The sequence below is a fragment of the Xyrauchen texanus genome, chromosome 12 (assembly GCF_025860055.1).
Source record: "Xyrauchen texanus isolate HMW12.3.18 chromosome 12, RBS_HiC_50CHRs, whole genome shotgun sequence".
In the NCBI taxonomy this organism is placed as follows: Eukaryota; Metazoa; Chordata; class Actinopteri; order Cypriniformes; family Catostomidae; genus Xyrauchen; species Xyrauchen texanus.
In genome coordinates this window covers 16,126,401-16,150,432 of record NC_068287.1, presented here as the reverse complement: position 1 = coordinate 16,150,432, position 24,032 = coordinate 16,126,401, and the positions used below count along the sequence as shown (strand labels likewise).

General features: G+C 35.8%; 1 protein-coding gene across 1 annotated transcript; it reads right to left on the bottom strand.

Moving 5' to 3' along the window:
- On the bottom strand, positions 1–22,585 carry LOC127652532 (BTB/POZ domain-containing protein KCTD5-like). Its single transcript, XM_052138706.1, has 6 exons — positions 22,250–22,585; positions 18,529–18,637; positions 18,245–18,336; positions 10,110–10,205; positions 3,934–4,059; positions 1–2,241 (listed from the first exon to the last, which is right to left on the bottom strand). The coding sequence occupies exons 1-6, from the start codon at positions 22,568–22,570 to the stop codon at positions 2,212–2,214; spliced, it is 774 nt and encodes a 257-aa protein (XP_051994666.1). The 5' UTR covers positions 22,571–22,585; the 3' UTR covers positions 1–2,211.
- Positions 22,586–24,032: the final 1,447 nt, after the last annotated feature.

The window sequence follows — 24,032 nt, the reverse complement described above, 5'->3', positions numbered from 1 at the left end:
AATTCAAAAGTGTTTATTTAGATTGACCAGGTTCTAGCATTACCATCATATACATTTTCCCCAGTCGTAACTTGCAGTTACATATAATATATACTATGTGAATACACAAATTGTAAGCATAAAAAAATACTAATACAAAACATGTTATATAGGATAAGAATAAGTATAGGAACAGCAGTGACAAAGTGGAGCAAAAGACAAATCAGTCTGCTTCTGCCTGTTTTCAAAATACATTTAGCAGATTGCACACATTAAATGGAGAAAGAAAAAACAAACAGGAGGCAGAATATCATCTTGGACACCCAAAACTGCCTCAGAAGTAAAACTCAGTGTAGCCCTCTAGAAGTTTACATGAAGGTGCAACTGAAACATAGACGGTTATTGGTGCATCAGTGCACATGCTGCTACCTCCACCTACATCTGGGAGGCAGGACATTAAAAAAAAAAGAAAAAAAAAAAACCTAAGGGAAGCATTGCAGTGCCCTACACAGTGATGATGACAATCAACCTTCAGTGTCGCCTTGATACTGTAGAGTGGCCTGGATGTCAACAGTAAGTGAGGACACCATGCACTGTGAAGCCTCAGTGGCTACAAAAGAGGCACATTTCTCCACCAGATGCTGACTTTGTGAGCAAGCAACTTAACACTCCACTGATTAGAATTTAAACCTCCTCTCTAGTTGCTAAGAAATAAGGTTGACCTTAACAAACTAGGTAATTGAGAGGATATGTAAACATACAGGTCTGGAAACCAAACGAAAATGTGTTGTCACAAAGTCAGGGTAAGTAAACGTGTAGTATTAACATTTATAAAACACTAGCCATGTAAACTTTGCCTTGATCAGGCAATATTAAGAGATTGGATGAATCTCTGCCAGAAATTATAGCTTGTATTCCACTATTAAAAGCCCTTTGTGTGTGAGTGGATTAGGGAAAAATAATAACATGCACTGAATATTAAGCTCTTTAGTTTATATACAATGTCAAACAGATATGCTTGTAGCCTAACAAAGTGATGGTATTTCCCCGACCACAATTCCAAAAGAAATTTAGTTCTTGTGTAGGTTCATTAAAAGGCAACATAGTCAAAATGTTTTTTTGAAATAAATAACAGGATTATGTATATTTGGAATCAACATTCAACTTCAAAAGAGTTGAACCAATGCAAGTATTAAACTGCAATGTAAAACTATGTGGATGTTAATTAGTCAATTAACACACACTCATAGAAGTGTCCTTTCTTACTCCATCATTTACTAAAGCATAAACAAAATAAGCCCTGCAACACCACTAATTAACAGTCACTGCCATGTAAGTAAAGCGTCTTTCTAAACGATACTGCCAAAAACAAATTAGACTGAATGTCTTTGTGACCTTGCCTTAGTTCGCCAATTAAACCAAAATAGTTTAGGACATCTACTTAAATATCAATATTTCTATCGCAAAGTTTTATCGATTAGATGGTGGGATTTTTCAACCCCCAGTTTAAAAAAGTTCCAGTTTAACCAAAAACCATTTGGAATTAATCCAGGGATGGAAGACAAATGTTTTTCTGTTCTCTTCTTAATCAACTCAAGGCAGCAACAGTATAACCTCACAAAACGTAAGGTAACTTTGAGGCAAACAGTTCCAGGTTTTCTTTCACCCACCTGGTATAAAATGAACACTATGAAAGTAAAAAAACAAAATAAATCAGCTTTGCTAAAAAAAATTCACCCTCCCTCACCCGTCAACATTAAACATAAGCCACCTTATTAACGTAATCTTAAACCCCCCAAAATAAAAAAATTAAATACTTCAACTCCACTCTCTGAATTGTGAACTTTCTGTATGTCATAATATACACTTTTAAATATAGTTGACAAAATTGCACAATGGACCACAAATGACATGATTAACATATTTTGTGAAAGTCGATCAGAGACCCTGAGTAAACATGATTGGACCAGACATGATTAAGGCCCTTTTGCTCAGCTTACTAATGACATGCATATTCCTAACTTTTAAAATAAGATTCAGATATATATCCACCAACAGTCTGGGATTACTGTGCAGGTACAAACAAGTGTCATTAAATTTAAAACCGAATAGAGCATCCATTCATAATAGGTTGTCTTGTCGCATGACAGTTTTCTCTCAGTGTGATATGGTGTAAACTGTCATGTTGTTTAGCCCAGAAATCACAGGACCAGAGACTATAAAACAGTTGTTTCACATTCGAGAGCCTTGTTCTTGAAGAATCTGCAAAAGAGCAACAACAGTTCAAATAGATGATGGACGTTTAACATGTCTAGATAAACAAAGAAGAAAAAAACTCAGCTAACATGAGTAGAGCTGAGCAAGATAATTAATATTACACTGCTTGGCCAAAAAAAAAAGCATATACTTAGTAGCCTATGATTGGATCATTATTGGGCTGAGTATTGATACATATTTCCCCGATTCGATTCACAAGCTCACAAATTCAATTTGATATCGATTCATGTGGGTATATTTGTTACAATGTCCATTTTACTTGCATTAAAAATAAATAGTCTCTCAGCTAATATTATATAGGAACCCTCTAGACATCCCTTCTAGGTACAATTTAAAAATATAAATTTTACTAATTATATTTTATCATTAGATTTTCAAATACCGGTAACTGGTCACATTTTAGCTTTTGAAATATTTTCAATCTGTTCCATCAGTGAATGTCTTGAAATTGCATATATTATGTTTTTTGTGTTCTTGTATAATTTGTACTATTGCCAAGTATTTAACATTGATATGTAGAACACATGCTTAATAGATATGGTCTCTTTAAGACAAGCTCATATAACGAGAGAAGACGTACATAATTTCAATAGTGCATCAATGTGCGACTAGAATTAAATGTTTCTTTTTTGTTGTTTTTAATCAACAAATGTGTAAAAAAACAGAAAGGGTATTAAAAGAGAAGTGGATCTCATCTTTTGACACAGAACAGGTTAAAGCAAACTTTTACTTTCAACACACAGTGAAAGGATCTCGGTGCTTATAACTTCTTCTCCACTAAACTACTCAATCACTGGTGAGTGAAATCTGAACATTTACCGGCCAGTGGCTAATCAGTCATTTTCATCCTTTATATATTTAAAATCATCCTTTAAATCAAGCCAATTAGAGCAAATACATAAATATCAACATATATATCACATATCAAAGGTTATAATATTCATAAATCATTTTTGTAGCTATATCGCCCAGCCCTTAATTTGAGGCCTTTGTTTATTTGTACAAGTGACTGCGAGGACTACACAGGAAGCGTTCAACAAAGCTTCGGTGATATCAGTCTAGATGCTTTTTTACTGTGCATGACCCTCTGTGAAACACAGTTGCACACAATTTTGACCTGATATTGCAATCACATTGTCAGAAAATAGCTAAAACAGAGTAAAATGGAGATTTTCAGGAAGTAACTTCTGGCTGCAGCAGCTGACAGGGGACTATTAAATATTGAGCAGGTTTTCCATCATTATCTGGGAGAAGAAAGCAGACTAGATGAGCTGAGGATATCATTCTAGAGCTGGCTAATAGGCATGAGTATAGCCAGACATTATGCATCAAATTGACTATTAGGAAGAGAGAGAGTCAGAGAGGAAGGGAGAGAGAGCACCACTGCCATCAGCATTCAGCAGAGACCTAATTATCAGCTTAAGTGATATGTAAATGATGCCTCACCCAGAAATACTGAGAGAAAAAAAAAAAACTACATCCCGATCCTCGGGGTGCATACAGGGAAACAAAACACTACACATGAGTGCATTTTGAATCAGCTCTTTGAATCCTGTTATGCCATGTGACCATTTGAAGAGCTGTAGGATATTTTCTTATGATTTGTGTGTAAATGACTATTTCTGTCGGTGCAAAAGGGAAGACAGCACAAGACAGTAAGGGGTCTGTCAGCCTCACCTTGGCCTTTTCACTGGGCTCGCTGTTTGTGCTGTATGACTGATTGTGCAGCTCCTTGGAGACCACGCAGAGGAACTCTGCTTGATCCTCATTTCCATAGTTGTACGAAGAGCCGATACTAACCAACTGGCAGGAGAGAGGAAAGGAAAATACATGACGATGATATTTCCATAGTTTACCGATTTGACTACTCATGAAATATAAACAAATCCACACATCCCTGTGGTATATAAATCTTTTTTTTTTTTTCATTTGTTGGTAGTAGTAAAGTTCTAAATGATGTCACACATTCTTTGATTTTGTAGGATCTAAATCTGGGCTTTCAGAGTCATTTATTCGGGAATTTAGCTACACTGGTCGTGCTGTACGTTTCGTTCTATAGATTCAATAGCAGTGATGCAGTGCCACCACATAGTGTAGCAGGAAACACAGTCAAGAGCTTTTAAAGGGCACCTATTATGGAATTTTGAAAATTACCTTTCATGTAGTGTGTAACATAGATTTAATGAACAAAAACATCCTGCAAAGTTTTATAAATGAAAGTTCACCGTAAAAAAAGTTATTGTCTCTCAAAAGTAGGAGTCGACTCTGAGTCAATTTAATGTATCGTTTTTCCAATGAGTCATTTTCCTTTTCGTTGTGATGTCAAGACGAAAAATTATCAAATTGTCCGCGCCCACTCATTGCGCGCGCAGACACCAGGGAAAACTTGAAAACATCATGTCGACATCAAGACCTTTTTTCACTGCCCAGGGACGAGCATGTGAAGAATCAGTGGCTAGAGTTTATATTTACAACTATACCACACAAGTATAGCCCGAACCTTGTGCTGTGTTCGCGTCATTTTAATGACGATTGCTTTACGAACATGAATGCTTTCAAGTGTGGATTCATGAGCGGTTGATACTGAAGGAAGGTTCAGTACCAAGTTTATTTGGATCAGCTTCCTCCGACGAATCACAACCTGTAAGTATTATTAATAATTGTTGCTTTTATGTGTTTTTTAGCATGCTTAATAAGTATTTGTGTGTGTTGTGTAAGTTACGCTCAGCGCAGCTTCTAGGTCTCCAATGTCAATTTTTTTTAAATATGTGAAATGTTTGTCGATGTTATTGGAGTTGTCAAAGAATAGAGCAATAACTTGTAGTAATGCAGTGCTTTACCAATATGTTTATGCGTTGGGCTAACGCAAACAATAACTGATTGGGTGTTTACCACCGAACTTTGGGCTATGATCGCTAACATATATCAACTCAAATTCCTTCTCTGATTTTGATTTTTTTACTACAAAGCGGTGATGGGCGTTCCGTTTCCGACAATCTATACCAGAGTATACCAATCACAACTGACTGGGTCATCTGACCAATCACCGCAGATTAGCGTCACGCAAAGGAGGGGTTTGGAAAAATGAGTCGTTGAACGAATCATTTGGGAGTCGGTGAGCAAATTAGGTAAACATAAATGCATATTACAAGACAACAAAAGTGTTTTTTGTCATTGCATACATGTAAAAACAATATTAGGAACATTTTAAATGCCATAATAGGTGCCCTTTAAGCAATCTGCATTGGCAGAAGAATAAACGTTTGAGAACCATTAGTGGAACCAAAAGTCATGAAAAATCATTAAATTCTGACATCTGTTCTGAATAAAAGGTTCTTTGTTTCTAACCATACATGCTGATAATATAATATGTAGGGCTGTTGGTTTAACACTGTAGTGATGGGGGCGTGGCCGAGCGACATCTGTAAAGAGCAAGGTTGGGAGAGGAAGAGCAGTAAGGATTGACACCTGCAGGAAATGATCTCTAACAGTCGTTTAGTGGTGCAGTGAGAGCTGGAGAGGGGTAAAAGGGCAATCCAGACTGCCGGAGGAGAGAGAGACACATGCAGTCGAGTTCGTGGGTGTGTGCATTGGTCGCTGAAAAGCAAACCCTGTTGTGTTATACTGAAATGTATTAAAAATAAAGACTCATGTGGATTGTTTATTCAGAACTCTCCTGCATACGCTATTTTTCAGATTTCCAAATGTTTGAAAGTCCCTATGCTTGTACGCTATTTTTCCACTGTGCAGGCTTTTTCAAGAACAGGAGAGCCTCCTCAGGTGAGTCAAGTCCCGTCTTTGACTGGACCATGTTGACATGTTAATTTTGCACATCAAAAAATGTATGCTTTTAAGAAGCCTAGAAAATGACTGTTTTAGGCTAATTATGCAATTTGTTTTTAATCTGCTGATTAAGATATCTAATTTCAACAAGGTGCTTAATGGATTAAACTATATTTTATTCCGTGTGCACATAATGTTTAGAATACATTAGGTTTATTGTAGGCTACATCACAGGCCTATTTTTTCTATCCCATAACTTTTTTTTTTTTTTTACATCAGAACTGTTATTTGTTATCATTCTTTCCTGAAAAGCTAACATATTAGATCAATGGCTAATGCATGACAACACGTCGTGAAATACATGCAACTTTTCAGCACATTTTTTTTCACTCATAGATTTGGCTTAGCCTACCTGTTAATTATTTTCAACAATGTGCTGACTGTTTTAATATGTTAAGTAACTTTTACTTGGTTAATTCTGTTTAGAACAGGCTGGGTTGCTCTATTGGTCCTGCACTATTCTTTCAATAGTTTCAAATAAATATGTCTGTTAAATATTCGCTAATGTTGATTCAGTGAATGCATGTCATGTTCTATATTTAATGCACAATATTCATACTACGAAGTGAGCACGCTGCAGATAAATGCCCATTTTCAGTGGAATTTAGCATCGGCTTCGGAACAGATTAAGTATTTTAAATGGGGCACAAACTTTTTCTTTTACTTTTCTGAAAGTTTGTTTCTTTTTAGACTAGTCAACTTCGACAAATTTCACTGACGTTAAAATAAAAATTGATCCACTCACCCCCATTAAAAAAGTGCATTCTATTTTCAACAAATGTGTGCAAAATCAAGTTTTAGTTGGTCCATATTCTCAAATGTAAAGTCAACGCTTCAATAGACAGTTCACATGTTGTTACACTTGCACTGATTCCACAGAATAATACCCCAGACTCAAGCTTCATAATAACAGTGAAATACCACATTGTTTTTATTCAATACAGTTGTATGTAGGGTAGCAATATTCCCAGATAGTGGTATTCAACTGAACTCTGTGGTGAAGTGGCTCGGACTATGAGCCCAGGCCAGGGGCTGTTCAAACAGACTAAACACTACAGAATCTTGAGACACACGTTTCCAAGTAAAAACTTGATGCTTAATCTGAGAAAAGAGAGCAAGACGCAACTGGCCAAAGACCACCACCTACAGTAAGGTGCTGTCTCTAACCTTTTTTAGCACAAGAATGTGATCGATCTGATGTAATTGTCAATGAATATTCAAATTAAGAATAATAATTTGACAGCCCTATGGCATAAATCTACGTGGCCTTTTATGGTTTTTCTGTGTTAACGGACCTTAATTGTAAGTTGTATGTGGTCACTAAGCAACATCGCAACTTTGCACATTAATAAAGAGTTTAACTGATTCGTAGTCGCATGTGTGTATATTGGCTATTTTGTCGAGTCTTTTTGTTCTAATGCGAAGCTGTTTTTTGAGCTGATTTCAGCTACATTATTAATTTGTGATGAATAATCTTTAATTTGGTTTGTGTCCTTCACATGAATCAATCAATAAATAAATCATCTCATTTGATTGAAGTATTTAATTCACTACATTTAGGAAATTACTATATGGTTATGTACTGTAAATGTACATTGTGAGATATATAACATTACCGTGATTAAAAAAATAACTCATTTTGGTCATACTGTCCACCCATATTTTACATAAAAGCTACTTTTTTTAGTGCTATGTGAGCTGCTTTGATGGATGCTGCCTGATAAATGTAAATGTTAAAGTTGCGTGTTATCCAAGTAAATCGAGCAGCAGTGGAAGAGATTTGTGAAAGTTAACTTTTATTTGAATACACGCCAAAACATTTTTTTCATTATTTTTGCATATTGATGCTCCTTTTGGCACGTGGGGTAATTTAGGGACACAGAAATTTGCAAGAGGGTTTGGTGCTCTAGCGAGATGGCTTGTAGAGTATGTGGCAGGTGTAAGAGAGTGTCGGGTGGTTCAGTTTAATCATTACCTGGAAGGAAGTGGAGAGTAGGGATGTGCGGAACGACTAATTACTCTGACGTTTAAAGAAAAATGTTGGAGTCAAAAGGAAGAAATTCTCAGAAAACAGTTAAAAAAAACCATTGTGTGTTTGTAGCCCATTTACAATACTTATTCTATTCCAACAACAGCCAAATCCAACTCTAAATTCTGCTGAACATGGGGCATTTATCTGCAACATGCTTGCCTTGCATTATGATCATTGTACAATAAATATATAACATGAAATCACTAAATCAACATTTGAGAAAAGAGGCATATTTATTGAAAACAACTGAATGAATAGTGCAGGACCAATAGAACAACAGTAATAGCATGTTCTTAATAGAATTCATCAAGTAAAAGTTATTTGGCATATCAAAATATTCAGGACATTGATGAAAACAGATCTATGAGACTGAAAAGTTGCGCATATTTCAAGATGTGCATTAGCCCATGATCTAATATGACAGCTGTTTGTTTAAGAATGTTAACCAATAAGTTATGTAAAGAAAAATGAATAGCTATGATTGAAAAAAATAGGCCTGTGAGAAATGTACAATAAACCTAATTAACTGTTCGAAACATGACAGAATAAAAGATAGTTTAACTAGTTAAGCAGATGGCACATCGTTTCAAATAGCCTTCTTGATCAACAGGGTAAAAAAAAAAAAAAACACCTAGCCTACAATAGATTTTTTTCTAGGCTACTTGATCAAAAGCATACATTTTTGATGAGCAAAATATACGTCAACATGGTTCAGTGAAAGACGGGACCTGACTCACCTAAGGCGACTATCCTACACTTGAAAAAGCATGCTCGGTGGGAAAATAACCTGCACTCACAGATTTAGAGAAGACACCATTGTGAAAACGTTCATAGCGACTTGCAAGCCAACATTTAGGAAATCTGCTTCATGCACCACCACTGACGTGATCTCCATACCTACTTTGCTGATCTTGCGAGAGAAAATTTTTCTGCACGCGCCGCACGTGAGAGAGAAGAAACAGACGTAGGCTAAGGTGAAATTAAAACTTGTATCCATCTTCTCCAGATTATCATCTTTTTAATAATATTTGTATAATAATTTCATATATAATATGTGTAACATTAGCATGCAAGTATTTTAAGCACAGCCTTGGTAATAATATAAAACCAAATGTAAAAATGTTGAACAGTTTAATGTGGAAAAATCGTCACCGACTAGTAATTCCAGCGTATACTAGCAGAATCAGAACCGTTTAGTCAACTTGTCTCATACACCCCAAGTTTTTAAAAGCGAGGAATGTTTTCTGCAATAATATAACATGGTGCTGTATGGTTTATGTGTTCAATGCACCCTCCTGTAGACAATAGAAACAATGTCAATTTAAAAATCAGCTGACTTTATAATTAAATATATATATATATATATATATATATATATATATATATATATATATATATATATATAGTGGTAAAAATTTGAATTTAGTTTGTCTGCCCAACTGACAGCCCTAGTGCACAAAAGAGTTGCTGTTTTTTCCCCAAGTATCTCATGCATGAGTGCAAAGTTTTTAAGACGCCTAGTCAACATGAAAGCACTTCAATAGTGTTTAACACCGTTCATACACTGGCCAACATCACCTCTCCTCCACATATAAAGAGCAAACAACTACCATTCAACAAAAAGTTTTGTGCTTTGAATTTGCATTGGACTGGACCTCATTTCTTGTATCCTGCCAGGTTTGGTTCTTGTCCTCCCATTCAAACATAAGTTGAAGACAAACAAATGTTTGCATAGTAAAATAAACATTCTCAAATTTGAATCGGTAAATAACATCCAACCACTGAAAGCAGTACCATCCTCGTTTGGCTCATCGCTTGCCAAATGTAGCCTGTCACTCGTCATTAGTCTTGATGACTGTTGTTAGGCCATATAAGCTTTTGCAACACTATTTAATACTATTGTGTACTGTTAAAATTGTACCCTACAACCTTTTTAACCAATAGCATAACCCCAATTCCCTCTTGTGTTTCTTATTACCTGTTCAAACTTCCAGCCATCTGACATGGTAGAGACCATCTGTGTTAGTTCCTCCTCTTGACACTGCAGGACTCTGTAGACGTGTTTCACAGGGAGCTGAGGGAAGAGGAGAAACTTATATATGAAGAGGCAAGGCATACCTTGTATTTCAGTTAGTGCTCTGGTTTAACTGTGAAATGATTCAGTCCTTTCTGTAGACCCACAAATGTAATCAGATGAAGGTTCTGAGATGCCAGATTTCAGAAAACAGAGTACACCTTTGACATTGGATACAGTGGGAGCATTTGAGAGGACCTGGAGTTGCTGTTTAAGACACACCCATGTAGAAAATCCCAGACTAATCATTTTTGATTGGTTAATATTTAGTTTTTGAATCGATGGGCCTCATTTATGAAACACAAGCAGAACAATGTGCAAATTGTGAAAATTTACATTTGAATGGATTTACGAACATTCAATTCAATGCAACAATTTTGTGTTTTTTTTTTAACAGAGAAAAACTATTTACAGAGAAATTCTTTTTGAATAAGGCCCAATGTTTATCCATTTTAAGAAATATTTTGTATAACATGAAACTAAAAGCTTGCACAAAACAAATATTCAAATATTCTTTCGAAATAATGCAGATATGGCTGGAAATTGCCACAGACCTCCTGATTCGATATTTCAATGATGTTTAGTTGGTGATTCAATAGGTATTGCGATTTTAAAGTATTACCATTTAGAAATAAATGTGGTTTCATAGGCTTAAATAGATGTTATGTGCAGCCCTTTAACAAATAAATAGAACTTTTTATTGCACAAAACTATCAAAGTAATAAAAACATAAGAAAAAGAAAGGCACCAGTATGCTTCTGCACATTTTGGATGCAGAATGACCTGCTTCAATGTAACCAGAGCTCTTAAAGTCACAGGGCGAAACTCACTCAGCATTCAAAGTGCATAGCTGTTAGATTATAATCTTTGTAAGCAAACAACATGTAGTTCGGCATCTAACAGTTTGACAACTATTTATTAACTATTTATTAAGTCAGTGTAAGACAGTCTCAGCAGAATGACTGCTGAAAAAAAACTCTTTACAGCATCTCACAAATAAACAACATTTTGAATGTGGTGAGTTTGTACACAACAGTGGTGCTTTAATGACTGTAACAGCAGTGCATCAAATGAACAAACGTAAAGAACTTGAAAGACAAAATCTTTCTGAGAGAAAACCTTTTCGTGTGTAATTCGGCACAACAATACATATGTTTTTAATTAGAGAACTAAGATTTTTTTCCCCACCCCCAATGTATATATGATATATATATATTTTCTAAAGCAAGTGAGATGTAAATTAAATTGCTAAAATCTTATTCTATACAGTATTTACTAAGAGTGTGCAACAAAGCCATTATTATGGGCGAAACGTTATTTTATCGTTAGTTTTATTTTCTCCTTATTATTTTTCTGCTTCTTCTGGCAGCCCATAGAATCGCTTGTGGGAATGTTATGAAATTTGGCACAAAGATAGAGGACAATCTGATCTGTTACCACAGCAAATTTGGCATCTCTACCTCAAACCCTCTAGCACCACCAACTGCCCAAATTTGCACTCATGTTTATGTTAATAACTTTTGAACATTGAGTCCTAGAAACTAAATTCTTTTTTCCTCTGATTCCTTGGCTCAAGACGATTGCATTTTCTGTCAATTTGAATTTTCTGAAAAACATACTTTTCCAAACTCGTCCTTGGCCATTTGTCCGATTTGCACGAAAATTAGCCTGCATCATCTATAGGCACTCACAACAAAAATGTATTCACAGAATTTTGATAAACCATACCGTTTTCGAATGGCACTTCAAAGAATTAGATGAAGAGCTCGCCAAAATGGACGTGAGGGTATATATCCGTAACGCTTTAGCATATTCATACCAAACGTAGTATTCATCATATGCACCATGACTCGAGGGTGACTGCTCAGTTGGTCATGAGATATGAAAATAGCAAATTTTTTACTTATAACTTCTGAACAATTTGTCATAAAATCATCAAATTCAATGGGGTATAGCGAGTCCAAAGATATGAAAAATTCCTATGTCGGCCATTTTGGACATCGGCCATTTTCAATTTAGTCATAAAATGCTGTATTTTACCAACGACTTATATCGTTACGAATCTCGGTATGTGTATTTGGTACCATTTTCTGAAGGGGCTCAAAACGTTTTGGGACAGCGCCACCTTATGGTCAAAATTATAAAGCCATTTCTAAAAATGCTAATAGCTATTGACTCCTTTTGCCTACTGTCCGCCAATTTTTATGTTTTGAAAACCTACTTTTTTGAACTGCTCCTAGACTGTTCATCTGATTTGCACGAAAATTGGCATGCATCATCTAGACGCAATCACAACAAAACGTTATACACAGAATTTTATAAACCATACCATTTTCGAATGGCGCTTCAACGAATTAGATGAAGAACGCACAAAATTTAACTTGAGGTTGTATCTCCGCAACGCTTTGAGGGATTGTGACGAAACTGTCATCACCATTTGGCCCTGAGGTTACCTGCAGCATTTTGGCACATTGCCCCCCACTGGTCAGGAGATAGAAAAAACTGATATTTTGGCTTCTAACTCTTGAACGCTTTCCTGCATTATAACAATCATGCCCAGATACAACCCGAGTAGTTTCAGAACAGCACCACATACTGGACAAAAATTCTAAGAATAACTATTTTTAAAATAAATACTTTTTCTAACACATACACTGTTCATTGGACTCTAACCAAAAACATGTCACAAAGTTTCTTGTGCTTCTCATGGTGCCAATAATTGGCTTGACACCGGTATCACTGCTTGCAGCTATATTTTGTATCTGTACCTCTTGCTATGACAAAATTATCTGTATTTAGATAGAACCAGGTGTGGCTTAGACCGGAAGTACGTCAACACTAAATGACACGCCTATTTTTTTTTATGTAGAACTCTTACATTATTGTTTCTATAAATAAAGTATCCCTTGTATATGCCTATTCATAAACATATTATTAAGCTTTTATACTATATCTTTTTTGTACCACATGAAGCTGAACATTAATTGTGTAATTTGTTGTTAACTCTGGTTTCTCATTGCATTTCTGACATTAAATTCTGCTGAAATAGAATTTTTGTTAAAGTTCATTTTCATTTTCCGTCTGTGGATGTGTCAAGGTTTCAAGCAATTGTGAAATGTCAAGCACACATTTTGCAGATAATATGGGCAAAATTAGTGAAATGCAGTGAAATACATAGCGAGAGCAAGCCTTTTTAGCTTTACAGAAGTGAATAGCAGGAAAATACAGAGCATTTTTAGAGCCCCATTCACACTGCCAGCGGCATAGCAACACAATCCCATTCATTTTCAATGAGAGCACAGCAACTTCCGGCATCACGAGCTGACATGTGCAAGAATATTCTGAATAGATGTACACGCCATGGTGCATTTAACCCTTCGTGTAGCATCTGAAAGTTTTTGGAATAAAGGCTTAAAAAGACAATTATCTCAAATTGCTGATGTGAATATAAATAGGGATGAAACGATTAGTTGATGTTATCGTCAACTTCGACAATACAAAATTGTCAAAGATTTGGGTTGTCGAACAGTCATTTGATGTAATGTAACGTAACATGAGATCATATGAAACTCAATAATGGAGCACAAGAGCTGCACAGCAGCTTGCGCCTGACTGTGTTGTCTTGTGGAAGACAACACAGCTCACAGTCCAGATGCACTCAAAACCTTCCAAAAAGCTTCAGGTGATGTAGATTGCAAAGTATGAGGGAATTATACAAAAATACAAAAGTAAACAGAAGCACTCTCGTTGTGGAATAAGCAGAGCCGGAGCTGCCACTACGCTTAAGCAAAACTTGTGTGTCGAGCATCTTTAAAGGAAACACCCTGGCGTTACATCTTAAATGCATTATAGCTTTTTTTTTTAAGTTAAAATAAGGTCATGTAAATAACTACAAACTCCAAAACTGGCATATGTCTGTGCGGTCAGCGCCTCTTCTGTGAGTTGAGTGAAGTGTCCTAATCTAAGGGGGAGAGTTTGAAATTGCACCCGGCTGATGCACACTCTGTAGCAGGGACGCTCGTCCCTCAAGCGCGTGCTAGATAATAACATGATGGCTCCCGACTTATTGAATCATTATATATGTGTCACTGTGCATTTCTTATAGTGAAGAAAATTGGCAATACACAGCTTTATTAATAAGAGAGAGTTTTTTGTGAGTTCAAGATGGATTGAACTGAACAAAAAGGTGAGAGAGGGTAATCTTAACACCATTAAGCATTAAGTATTTTGGTATTTTATTCCCAGCAAATTTGTGTGATTTAGTGAGTTAATTTTGAGCAATGTGGGCAGGTAGGCTTCATTACATTTATATGACTGGAAAGGTTAATATTATTAAAATAAATTGACAAAATTCAACTACCTGTTACAATCTCCCCCTACAGATGTCCCCCTCTCGTATTTCAAGCAATTTGATAGTATAGCAAAGTCCTTCATTTGGAATGGTAAACGTCCCAGATTACACTTCAGTAAATTACATAGGCCGATTGACAAAGGTGGGGGTAGGCCAAGACCCAAGACTACCCAAGATTTTGTTTTAATATTATGCATTCGGTCTCAAGACATTTGGTCGCTTCCACCTGAGTGAGCCCCTCCCTGGTTTTGTATTGAACAGGAAGATCTTGCCCCCATTTCACCATTGCAAAACCTTTCTATCAAACTAACCAGAGAAGTTAAGTTACACCCCATTATCTCACATTTGCATGCGGTATGGACAAAAGTGTCCAGAATGTTTAATTCAGATGTTGCCTTGAGCATATGGCTGAACCCAAAATTATGTATTAATAAATCCCCTTTCTGTTGGACAGAGTGGATTGTGAGGGAGGTTAATACAATCGGTGACTTATATGAGAATGGAGTGTTGAGATCCTTTGAAAATATGTTTCAACATTTTGGGATTCACTGGTCTCCTTTCTTTAGATATTTACAACTGTGCCACCTGCTCTGTACTATTTTTGGGAGTAGTATACACCCCCCTAAAGTGGCAGACACTCTGGGAGTGGTGATTACTGCTTTTGGAAAAGGTCATGAGGCATCAGTGTATTACTCCCTGCTAATTCAGAGTCTGGGGGACGGAGCTTTAACTTCTCTCAAGAGATTATGTGAGAAAGATTTAAACTTGGTATTGGAGGAGAGAGTGTGGACTATGATTCTAAAAAAATGTCAAGTCTACTTCTAGATATGCAAGGATGCAATTTAAGATTTTACATTGATTCTATTGGACCGCCTCTAGATTGTATAGGCTTGGTCTTAAAGACACACCCACCTGCTGGCGATGCCAATCAGAAGATGGGGACACAACCCATGTATTTTGTTGGTGTGTTAAGATCCAAGAATTTTGGTTGAGGGTTCAGAATTCTATGTGTGATGTATTGGGCACTCAAATTTCATTTTGCCCCAGACTCTATTTTAGGCGATAGGGCAGTCATTAATATAGGGGATGAATACATAAAAGAATTGGGTCCTAGCCAGTGTTATGATTGGCAGACAAATTATTATTAGGGTATGGAGGTCGGCCGGAGCGCCCTTGTTTCAAGAGTGGCACACAGAGATGGGCAGGGTGGGGGCATTTGCGGGAATGTCGTATAGAAGGCTAAGTATTTTTTTGCAGTGAATTTTTTACTGAAATAAACTTAATTAACAGTATTTTTTCCTTTACTTCAGTGAATGTCATTTAGAGGTATTTTTAAAAAAGGATTTTGTACTCTATTGTAAGCACCTTTAATACAACCTTTTAAGTCAGAGCACAAGCTGAATAGTCGGTTAAGAGCTAATGATAAATCATTGCAATAATCTCCCGAATAGTCAAATAATTGTTAGATTAGCCGTTTATCAAAATAATCGTAGTTGCAGCCCTAGATATAAATGTGGTCAATGTTAATGGACTGACGAGCTCCATTGTAAAATGATCACTTCAGGTCAGGAATTCAATATCGCGTATGGTTTATGAGGGAATTATATGATGGCGTGGCAATACTTGATATATTTGGATTCTTATAAAATTCTACTCTATTTATATTCAGTTCTTGTTGAAGTAATACAAACAAACATACTAGGATCTGCTTTTATGGTGGAAAGACATGAGAAACTAGAAAGCTTATCAGACCAGTATATGTGTATGTAGGCATGTGACTGTATTCGGTAATATGGTATATCACAGTAATTAACATGCACGATACTGTTATAGTGGGCACTTCTATATACCATAAATAATTTTAGATAACCTTTTAGCCAAATCGTTCAGATTTTTCTGATCACACAGTAGTTTTTTTCCCCATCAGCAAATCAAGATTCACAACACTGCGTGTATGCTGCACAAATAACACATACGTACTCTGATGTAAACAAAAGCAACGTGCACTAAAGTATGGCTGAAGGAGGAACGCATCCGACCTTTATTCGCCTTCTAAAAGGATAAAGTCAGAAGTGTGGAAGTATATTGGGTTGCATAAAAATGCAGAAGGATTGTTGACTGAAGATGGTTTCCCTTTGTGTATAACATGTGGTAGAAAAGTGGCAATGAAACACAGGAACACCTCCAACATGTTCGCTCATCTGCGGGACGGGTAATTTGTGACAGTTCTGCTGGTATTTCCGAACTGCTTTTGAAAACTAAGAGACAACACTCTAAGAGACAACTAAGAAGACCAAGAAAGTGAACTGTTGCTGCCATTTGCAGATAACAGCTTGCATTCAAGTGGCCGAAGAGTAGTTCACTAAAATATTTGCTAGCTATGCAGTAATGTCTTGTAGTAACAACTAAAATACAGTTGTAATCAGCTAATACTACATCCTGTAATTAATAATGTCAATGTGGCACGATGATTTAAAAAAAAAAAAAAACGTGCATACTATTGTTGCAGCCTAGTAGCTGCCCCAGTAACATTAGTCTAGCCTTACTTTAACATTAGCCTCCACAAGATAAGCTGTAGGTCTGTACTGATCTGTAATGATCAGTGGCCCTTTGGCATAGTAACCATTTAAATATTAACTTAAATATATATAAATGATATAAATATAAACTTATTTTTATACAGTATTTGATATGTATCCATGTTGTTGATGGTAGTTTTTTATTCAAAAAACAAAGTAATTTGTTATTTGTTCATTTAAAAGGCTAGTTTGGTATTGAAAATGTAATTAAACGTGTTATTAAGAGAACAAAAATAAAATGTGTTTATCGTTCAACCCGTTTTGTAATGTCATTACATACTGTGATAATACCATATATCGCAACAAAAGCTTCAGCAATAATCATAACGTGAAAATCCGATACCAACTTTCAGTACTTGTTTTTTGGATTAATAACATATGAAATAATAAAAATGTGATGGCCTTTATGTAGACTGCGTTACCCTAATGCCGTTAGTTTTGTTTTCCATGTAAGCTCTGGGCGTTCTTTTTTCTTCTTTTTTCATAACCCCCCATTCTGCATAGTTTGTTTAGGTCATCTAATTTTGAAACCCTTTTTGGTAATGTTTGTGAATAAAACAGAATATACATTTCTCATACGTGTCGTACTTGTTACTTTTAACTTGTATATTAAATTATGAGCAATCTATTACTCATTGTTTGTGGGTTATACCACTCGACAATAAAATTACTTGAAAATGCCCATCTCTACTCTTGACAAGCTCAGATTTCACGCACAATAAACAGAGACAGTCGAGACTGCGGCCATCCTATTTGAAATCACACCATGTGCATGTTCATTCACAAGGTACACTTTAGTAATTATTGGCTTCACAGACTGATCATTTTGTTGTTTTTTTTGGATAAGTTTATTTTAAACGTCGCTTTATCCTCGTGCTTCTGGATAATCAGTCAAATTAATATATATTTTCTGTTATTCAGATGAATTCATTATTCGTTTTTGAAGCCATTTTACAAGCCTTCAGGAATGAGGTATTTGGCTTCGGGCACATACATAGTATTTATTCAGTCCCCCCCCCCCAAATAATTGAAAATGTGCTCTTTCAATTAATAAGGCTATCGATAGATTTTGAAGTGACACAAAGATTTTGACTGTAATATTTACTTACCTGTGCCGTCTTACAATCCCTCTCCCTGATTTTGTCTTTCACAAGTTTAATCAATGAAGTGATATTGTAGAATTCAGCCTCTTCCAGCACACCTAAGGAACATTATAAAGACTAAATGGTTTATCAAAGTCTATGGAGGCTATTGTGGTTATAACGAATGACAAGAATATGTGCACCTTAAAAACAAGTTAACTGAATTTAGCTGTTGAGTAGGGAGAAAACAGAATAACTCCAACAGCATGTACAGAAAAATCTTAAAGTTTCTTAATGCATTTTCAGCATACCTTCTTCTGCCAGGCCTCTGTTCAAAACCAGCTTCCCATGTCTCAGGTAGTTGAGCACTGGACCAAAATAAGTGGGATCTCGGTCTATCAAATAAGCACCTGTTTCATCCTTGATGAGAAAAGAATATTAATATCTTCATCAGTACTATGATACTCATTTCCAAAGAGACTTCTGCGTAATAAACATGGTTTATTCTGTTGAGGATTGTTAAATCTGGCTATAATCATTCAGCACCTCATGATGAGATAGCAGGTATGGCTTATTTAAATAATGGAAAAATCTCTCAGAAATTATAAACAGTGTCTGTCAGGTACCAAAGAGTCTCTGCCAAGACAAGGTGTGGCTGACATTTAACATACATGCTGCAAACCCCATAGGGACCCTGATCCATTTCCAGCACAACATCATTAACACGGATCAATATCTGGGTCAGAAAGTGGGCTTTATTCTACAATGTTTAGATACAAATGAACACACATAGCAAGTAACATTTTTGAGTAAAGTCGCATAATTTCTAACTCAGAACGAAAGCTTGTTTAATTCGAATTATTGTTTTTGAGAAAACCGAGGGACAGAAAAAATTATTTGTCTTTTTCCGGCTTTCAACTGTCTTTTCCCTAATAAATGATGCATACAGACCTTTAAAAGTTTAAAAGCATGCAGGCAACCCGATTTGTTCATGTGGCACATGAAGAAGAAACTAATGGATTTAGGCTATTAAAAGCATTATTGCAATTGTATGACCTGGTAATGGTCAAACTTGAATGATAACAACATTTACCATCATTCCCAATTGATTGGTATAATTGGTTGCTATTTCTATTATGGATACATTTCTGCCAATTAATGTTAACAGAGTATTAAATAAGTGAATTTATTTAGGCTCCTAATTAACTGACCGGTTAAAACATTCAGTACAGAAATAACAAACAATACCTTAAGAATATTGCAAATGTCATACAAACCTTTTAAGTTATTTAGTATACCTTTAGTGTTAAATACTAACCATAAAAGTAGCAATCCAACTTTTTTTATATTTCTACGGTTTAGTCAAATAAACACTGGTAAAATAGTGAATATTTCTGCGGGTCAGTCAAATAAACACTGGTAAAATAGTGAATATTTCTACGGTTTAATCAAATAAACACTGGTAAAATAGTGAATATTTTTGCGGGTCAGTCAAATAAACACTGGTAAAATAGTGAATATTTCTGCGGGTCAGTCAAATAAACACTGGTAAAATAGTGAATATTTCTACGGTTTAATCAAATAAACACTGGTAAAATAGTGAATATTTTTGCGGGTCAGTCAAATAAACACTGTTAAAATAGTGAATATTTCTGCGGTTTAGTCAAATAAACACTGGTAAAATAGTGAATATTTTTGCGGGTCAGTCAAATAAACACTGGTAAAATAGTGAATATTTCTGCGGGTCAGTCAAATAAACACTGGTAAAATAGTGAATATTTCTACGGTTTAGTCAAATAAACACTGGTAAAATAGTGAATATTTTTGCGGGTCAGTCAAATAAACACTGTTAAAATAGTGAATATTTCTGCGGTTTAGTCAAATAAACACTGGTAAAATAGTGAATATTTCTACGGTTTAATCAAATAAACACTGGTAAAATAGTGAATATTTTTGCGGGTCAGTCAAATAAACACTGGTAAAATAGTGAATATTTCTGTGGTTCAGTCAAATAAACACTGTTAAAATAGTGAATATTTCTGCGGTTTAGTCAAATAAACACTGGTAAAATAGTGAATATTTCTACGGTTTAATCAAATAAACACTGGTAAAATAGTGAATATTTTTGCGGGTCAGTCAAATAAACACTGGTAAAATAGTGAATATTTCTGTGGTTCAGTCAAATAAACACTGTTAAAATAGTTAATATTTCTGCGGTTTAGTCAAATAAACACTGGTAAAATAGTGAATATTTCTGCGGTTTAGTCAAATAAACACTGGTAAAATAGTGAATATTTCTGCGGTTTAGTCAAATAAACACTGGTAAAATAGTGAATATTTCTGCGGGTCAGTCAAATAAACACTGGTAAAATAGTGAATATTTCTGCGGGTCAGTCAAAATAGTGAATATTTCTGCGGTTTAGTCAAATAAACACTGGTAAAATAGTGAATATTTCTGCGGGTCAGTCAAATAAACACTGGTAAAATAGTGAATATTTCTGTGGTTTAGTCAAATAAACACTGGTAAAATAGTGAATATTTCTGCAGTCAAAATAGTGAATCAGTCAAATAAACACTGGTAAAATAGTGAATATTTCTGCGGTTTAGTCAAATAAACACTGGTAAAATAGTGAATATTTCTGCGGTTTAGTCAAATAAACACTGGTAAAATAGTGAATATTTCTGTGGTTTAGTCAAATAAACACTGGTAAAATAGTGAATATTTCTGCGGGTCAGTCAAATAAACACTGGTAAAATAGTGAATATTTCTGCGGTTTAGTCAAATAAACACTGGTAAAATAGTGAATATTTCTGCGGTTTAGTCAAATAAACACTGGTAAAATAGTGAATATTTCTGCGGGTCAGTCAAATAAACACTGGTAAAATAGTGAATATTTATGCGGGTCAGACAAATAAACACTGGTAAAATAGTGAATATTTCTGTGGTTTAGTCAAATAAACACTGGTAAAATAGTGAATATTTCTGTGGGTCAGTCAAATAAACACTGGTAAAATAGTTCATATTTCTGCGGGTCAGTCAAATAAACACTGGTAAAATAGTTCATATTTCTGCGGTTTAGTCAAATAAACACTGGTAAAATAGTTCATATTTCTGCGGGTCAGTCAAATAAACACTGGTAAAATAGTGAATATTTCTGCGGGTCAGTCAAATAAACACTGGTAAAATAGTTCATATTTCTGCGGTTTAGTCAAATAAACACTGGTAAAATAGTGAATATTTCTGCGGTTTAGTCAAATAAACACTGGTAAAATAGTGAATATTTCTGCGGGTCAGTCAAATAAACACTGTTAAAATAGTGAATATTTCTGCGGGTCAGTCAAATAAACACTGGTAAAATAGTGAATATTTCTGCGGTTTATATTCATATTAATAGTTCATATATTCAATAGTTCATATTTCTATGTGTTAGTCATATAAACATTAGCAACCTATTTTGATGTAGTAGGATGAACACAAGTGAAATAAATTACATTACTGTAGTTTAGTCAAACAAACACCATCCAAATATTTTTAATGGTTTAATCCGATAAACGTGGATTTCGGAAGTTCCTCAGTTTTAGCTGACATGTTGCAAGTTTTTCTACTGGTGTGGACTAAAGGCGAGGTGGTCTCGTATTTCAGCATTACAGGCTTAAATTGTCTAAGACTACTCTTAATATCATAAAAAGGTCAATTTAACTACATTTGGTGGTGTAGAACTAATTTAAGTTAGTGAAAAGTGTACATGAAGTGTTATTGATAAAGAGAGTAAGCAGGGCTCCATTCACTTTTACTTCACGAGCTCGCAGATTAGCGATATATATATATATCTAAAGTGGTCTCATATATATATATATATATATATATATATATATATATATATATATATATATATATATATATGAGACCACTTTAGCGGAATAAAGACCGATTTTTCTAGCATTCTGAGCTTCATCGATTCGCCTTAAGTCAACATAAGCGAAATCACGCAAAATTTCCATTCTATTGTAATTGAATAGCACTGTAAATACCTTGTCAGAGTCAAGGTCGGGGTCGGCCTGGCACAGTCGATACAGGAAAGATTTCGAGTCTCTACAAAGCGTCTGTCTCGTCGTGAGAAAGTACGTGCCGCCGACGTTCAGGCGAACCCATTTAGACGATCCGCTCCCGGACGGCTGCATTCTCTCTCCGGGAGAAAGGGCGGGACACCTCCGACCGTACGAGCCGCTCGGGTCAGGGCTCTTCTCCGCCATCCCTCCTCTGATCTCCCCGATTCCTGACTGATGATGATGGAACTGAGCGAGTGTAGGAAGTGTGCGGAGTTTAAGAGCTACTGTGCCCTCCCATTCCATCCGACCACACAGGCTCTGTCTCAAAACATAGTGAGCTGCCTACCTAGATATTATAGGCGCGCGCTGCATTGCATAGCATGCAATGATGTTGCACGCGCCCCCAATGCTCAAAATGCTGCATAGTAAGAAGGTACACTAGCTTGTGATAAGCAGCCAGTGTTTTTTTTATTTTTTATTTACTGTAATTACGTTGGACTTTTTGCTGCCTGCATTAGTCATTCTTTCTTAATTTCTGAGAAATTATGTATTTATAATAATGAAAAAAAGCAGTAGTACACTGAAAAGTGTGTTGTTGTTGGAAGCGATAACCCATGATGTCCACTTAACTCTTTCCCCGCCAGCGTTTTTAAAAAAAAGTTGCCAGCCACCGCCAGGGTTTTTGACGATTTTCGCTAAATTTTAATGGCCCGCAGAATATTTTCTTCCATGAATATATGAAGATGCTATATATCACAATAAAGATCTGAGCCTCTGCTTTTAGGCAAAAAAAACGATTTTATTTTATCTTCATTTGTTCTTTTTTTATTGCGACTTAAACAGAGGTCGGTTTTGTCAAAAAACAACATTTCAGACAAAAAGCTGATAAAAAGGCATGTTTATGTCTGATATTTTGAGCTTCTCAATACTCCACTTCTTCATGTTTGAGACGATCGCAGTCTGTTTCTTTGATCAAAGAGTTGCGTACTCTTTCAAAACATGCGGAGGGGTCTTCCTTACCGTATAACACCTAAAACACGGAAACCCGGAAAATTCCGTGTTTGGCGGGGAAGCGTTTTTTCATAAAACCCGGAAAATTCCGTGTTTGGCGGGGAAAGAGTTAATAGAAAAAACAAAACCTAAGGTATGACAATGCGTTGTTGACAGTGCTTGGAAGTAACGGATTACAAGTAATCTGGATTACTGTGACGTGGACAAAATGGTATCCCAGAAAAAAGTAGACATTTTTATAATATCAGTAAATTGTTTAAATAAAATAGGATTAAAATCCAGTAGTAATCTCACAATAACAGTAATAATGTGTTATTATAAGATTTCTTTGTAAATCGTATTGAAGAAAATGATGTGCTGGTGCTTTTAAAAGCATGCTACAGCAGATCAGGGAGGAATCCAATCGCAAGTAGCCTTCCCTGTGCCCTACTCACTCTGTGGTGCAGAGCCCTTGAAGTGGGTACTCTGAAGGGAATACAGAATTATGAATGTACCCTTCGTCTTGTGGAAGGGCCCATTCATTTCCTCACTTTTGAGTGGCCAAAACATGTTTAAATATTATTATTTAAGGGACTCAAGCAGGGACGGATTACCAATCGGGCCAATGGTCCTTGACTACCAGGGAGCCCTTGACTGCCCAGGGGTGCCCTGGATTTTAAGGCTGCAAGATCTAGTGTGGTGATCCCCCTGCTTGAAAACCCTTTTGGACATGAACAACGACCACCCCAAACTCTAATCACTATCAGTAAAATAC

Coding starts and splice junctions, on each gene's coding strand:
- LOC127652532 (XM_052138706.1), bottom strand. CDS start 22,570: ATGGAATGGGAGGGCACAGTAGCTCTTAAACTCCGCACACTTCCTACA. Junction 4,060..10,109: donor ATGGCTGGAAGTTTGAACAG/GTAATAAGAAAC, acceptor CTCTCCTGCCAG/TTGGTTAGTATCGGCTCTTC. Junction 2,242..3,933: donor AGCCCAGTGAAAAGGCCAAG/GTGAGGCTGACA, acceptor GCTCTTTTGCAG/ATTCTTCAAGAACAAGGCTC.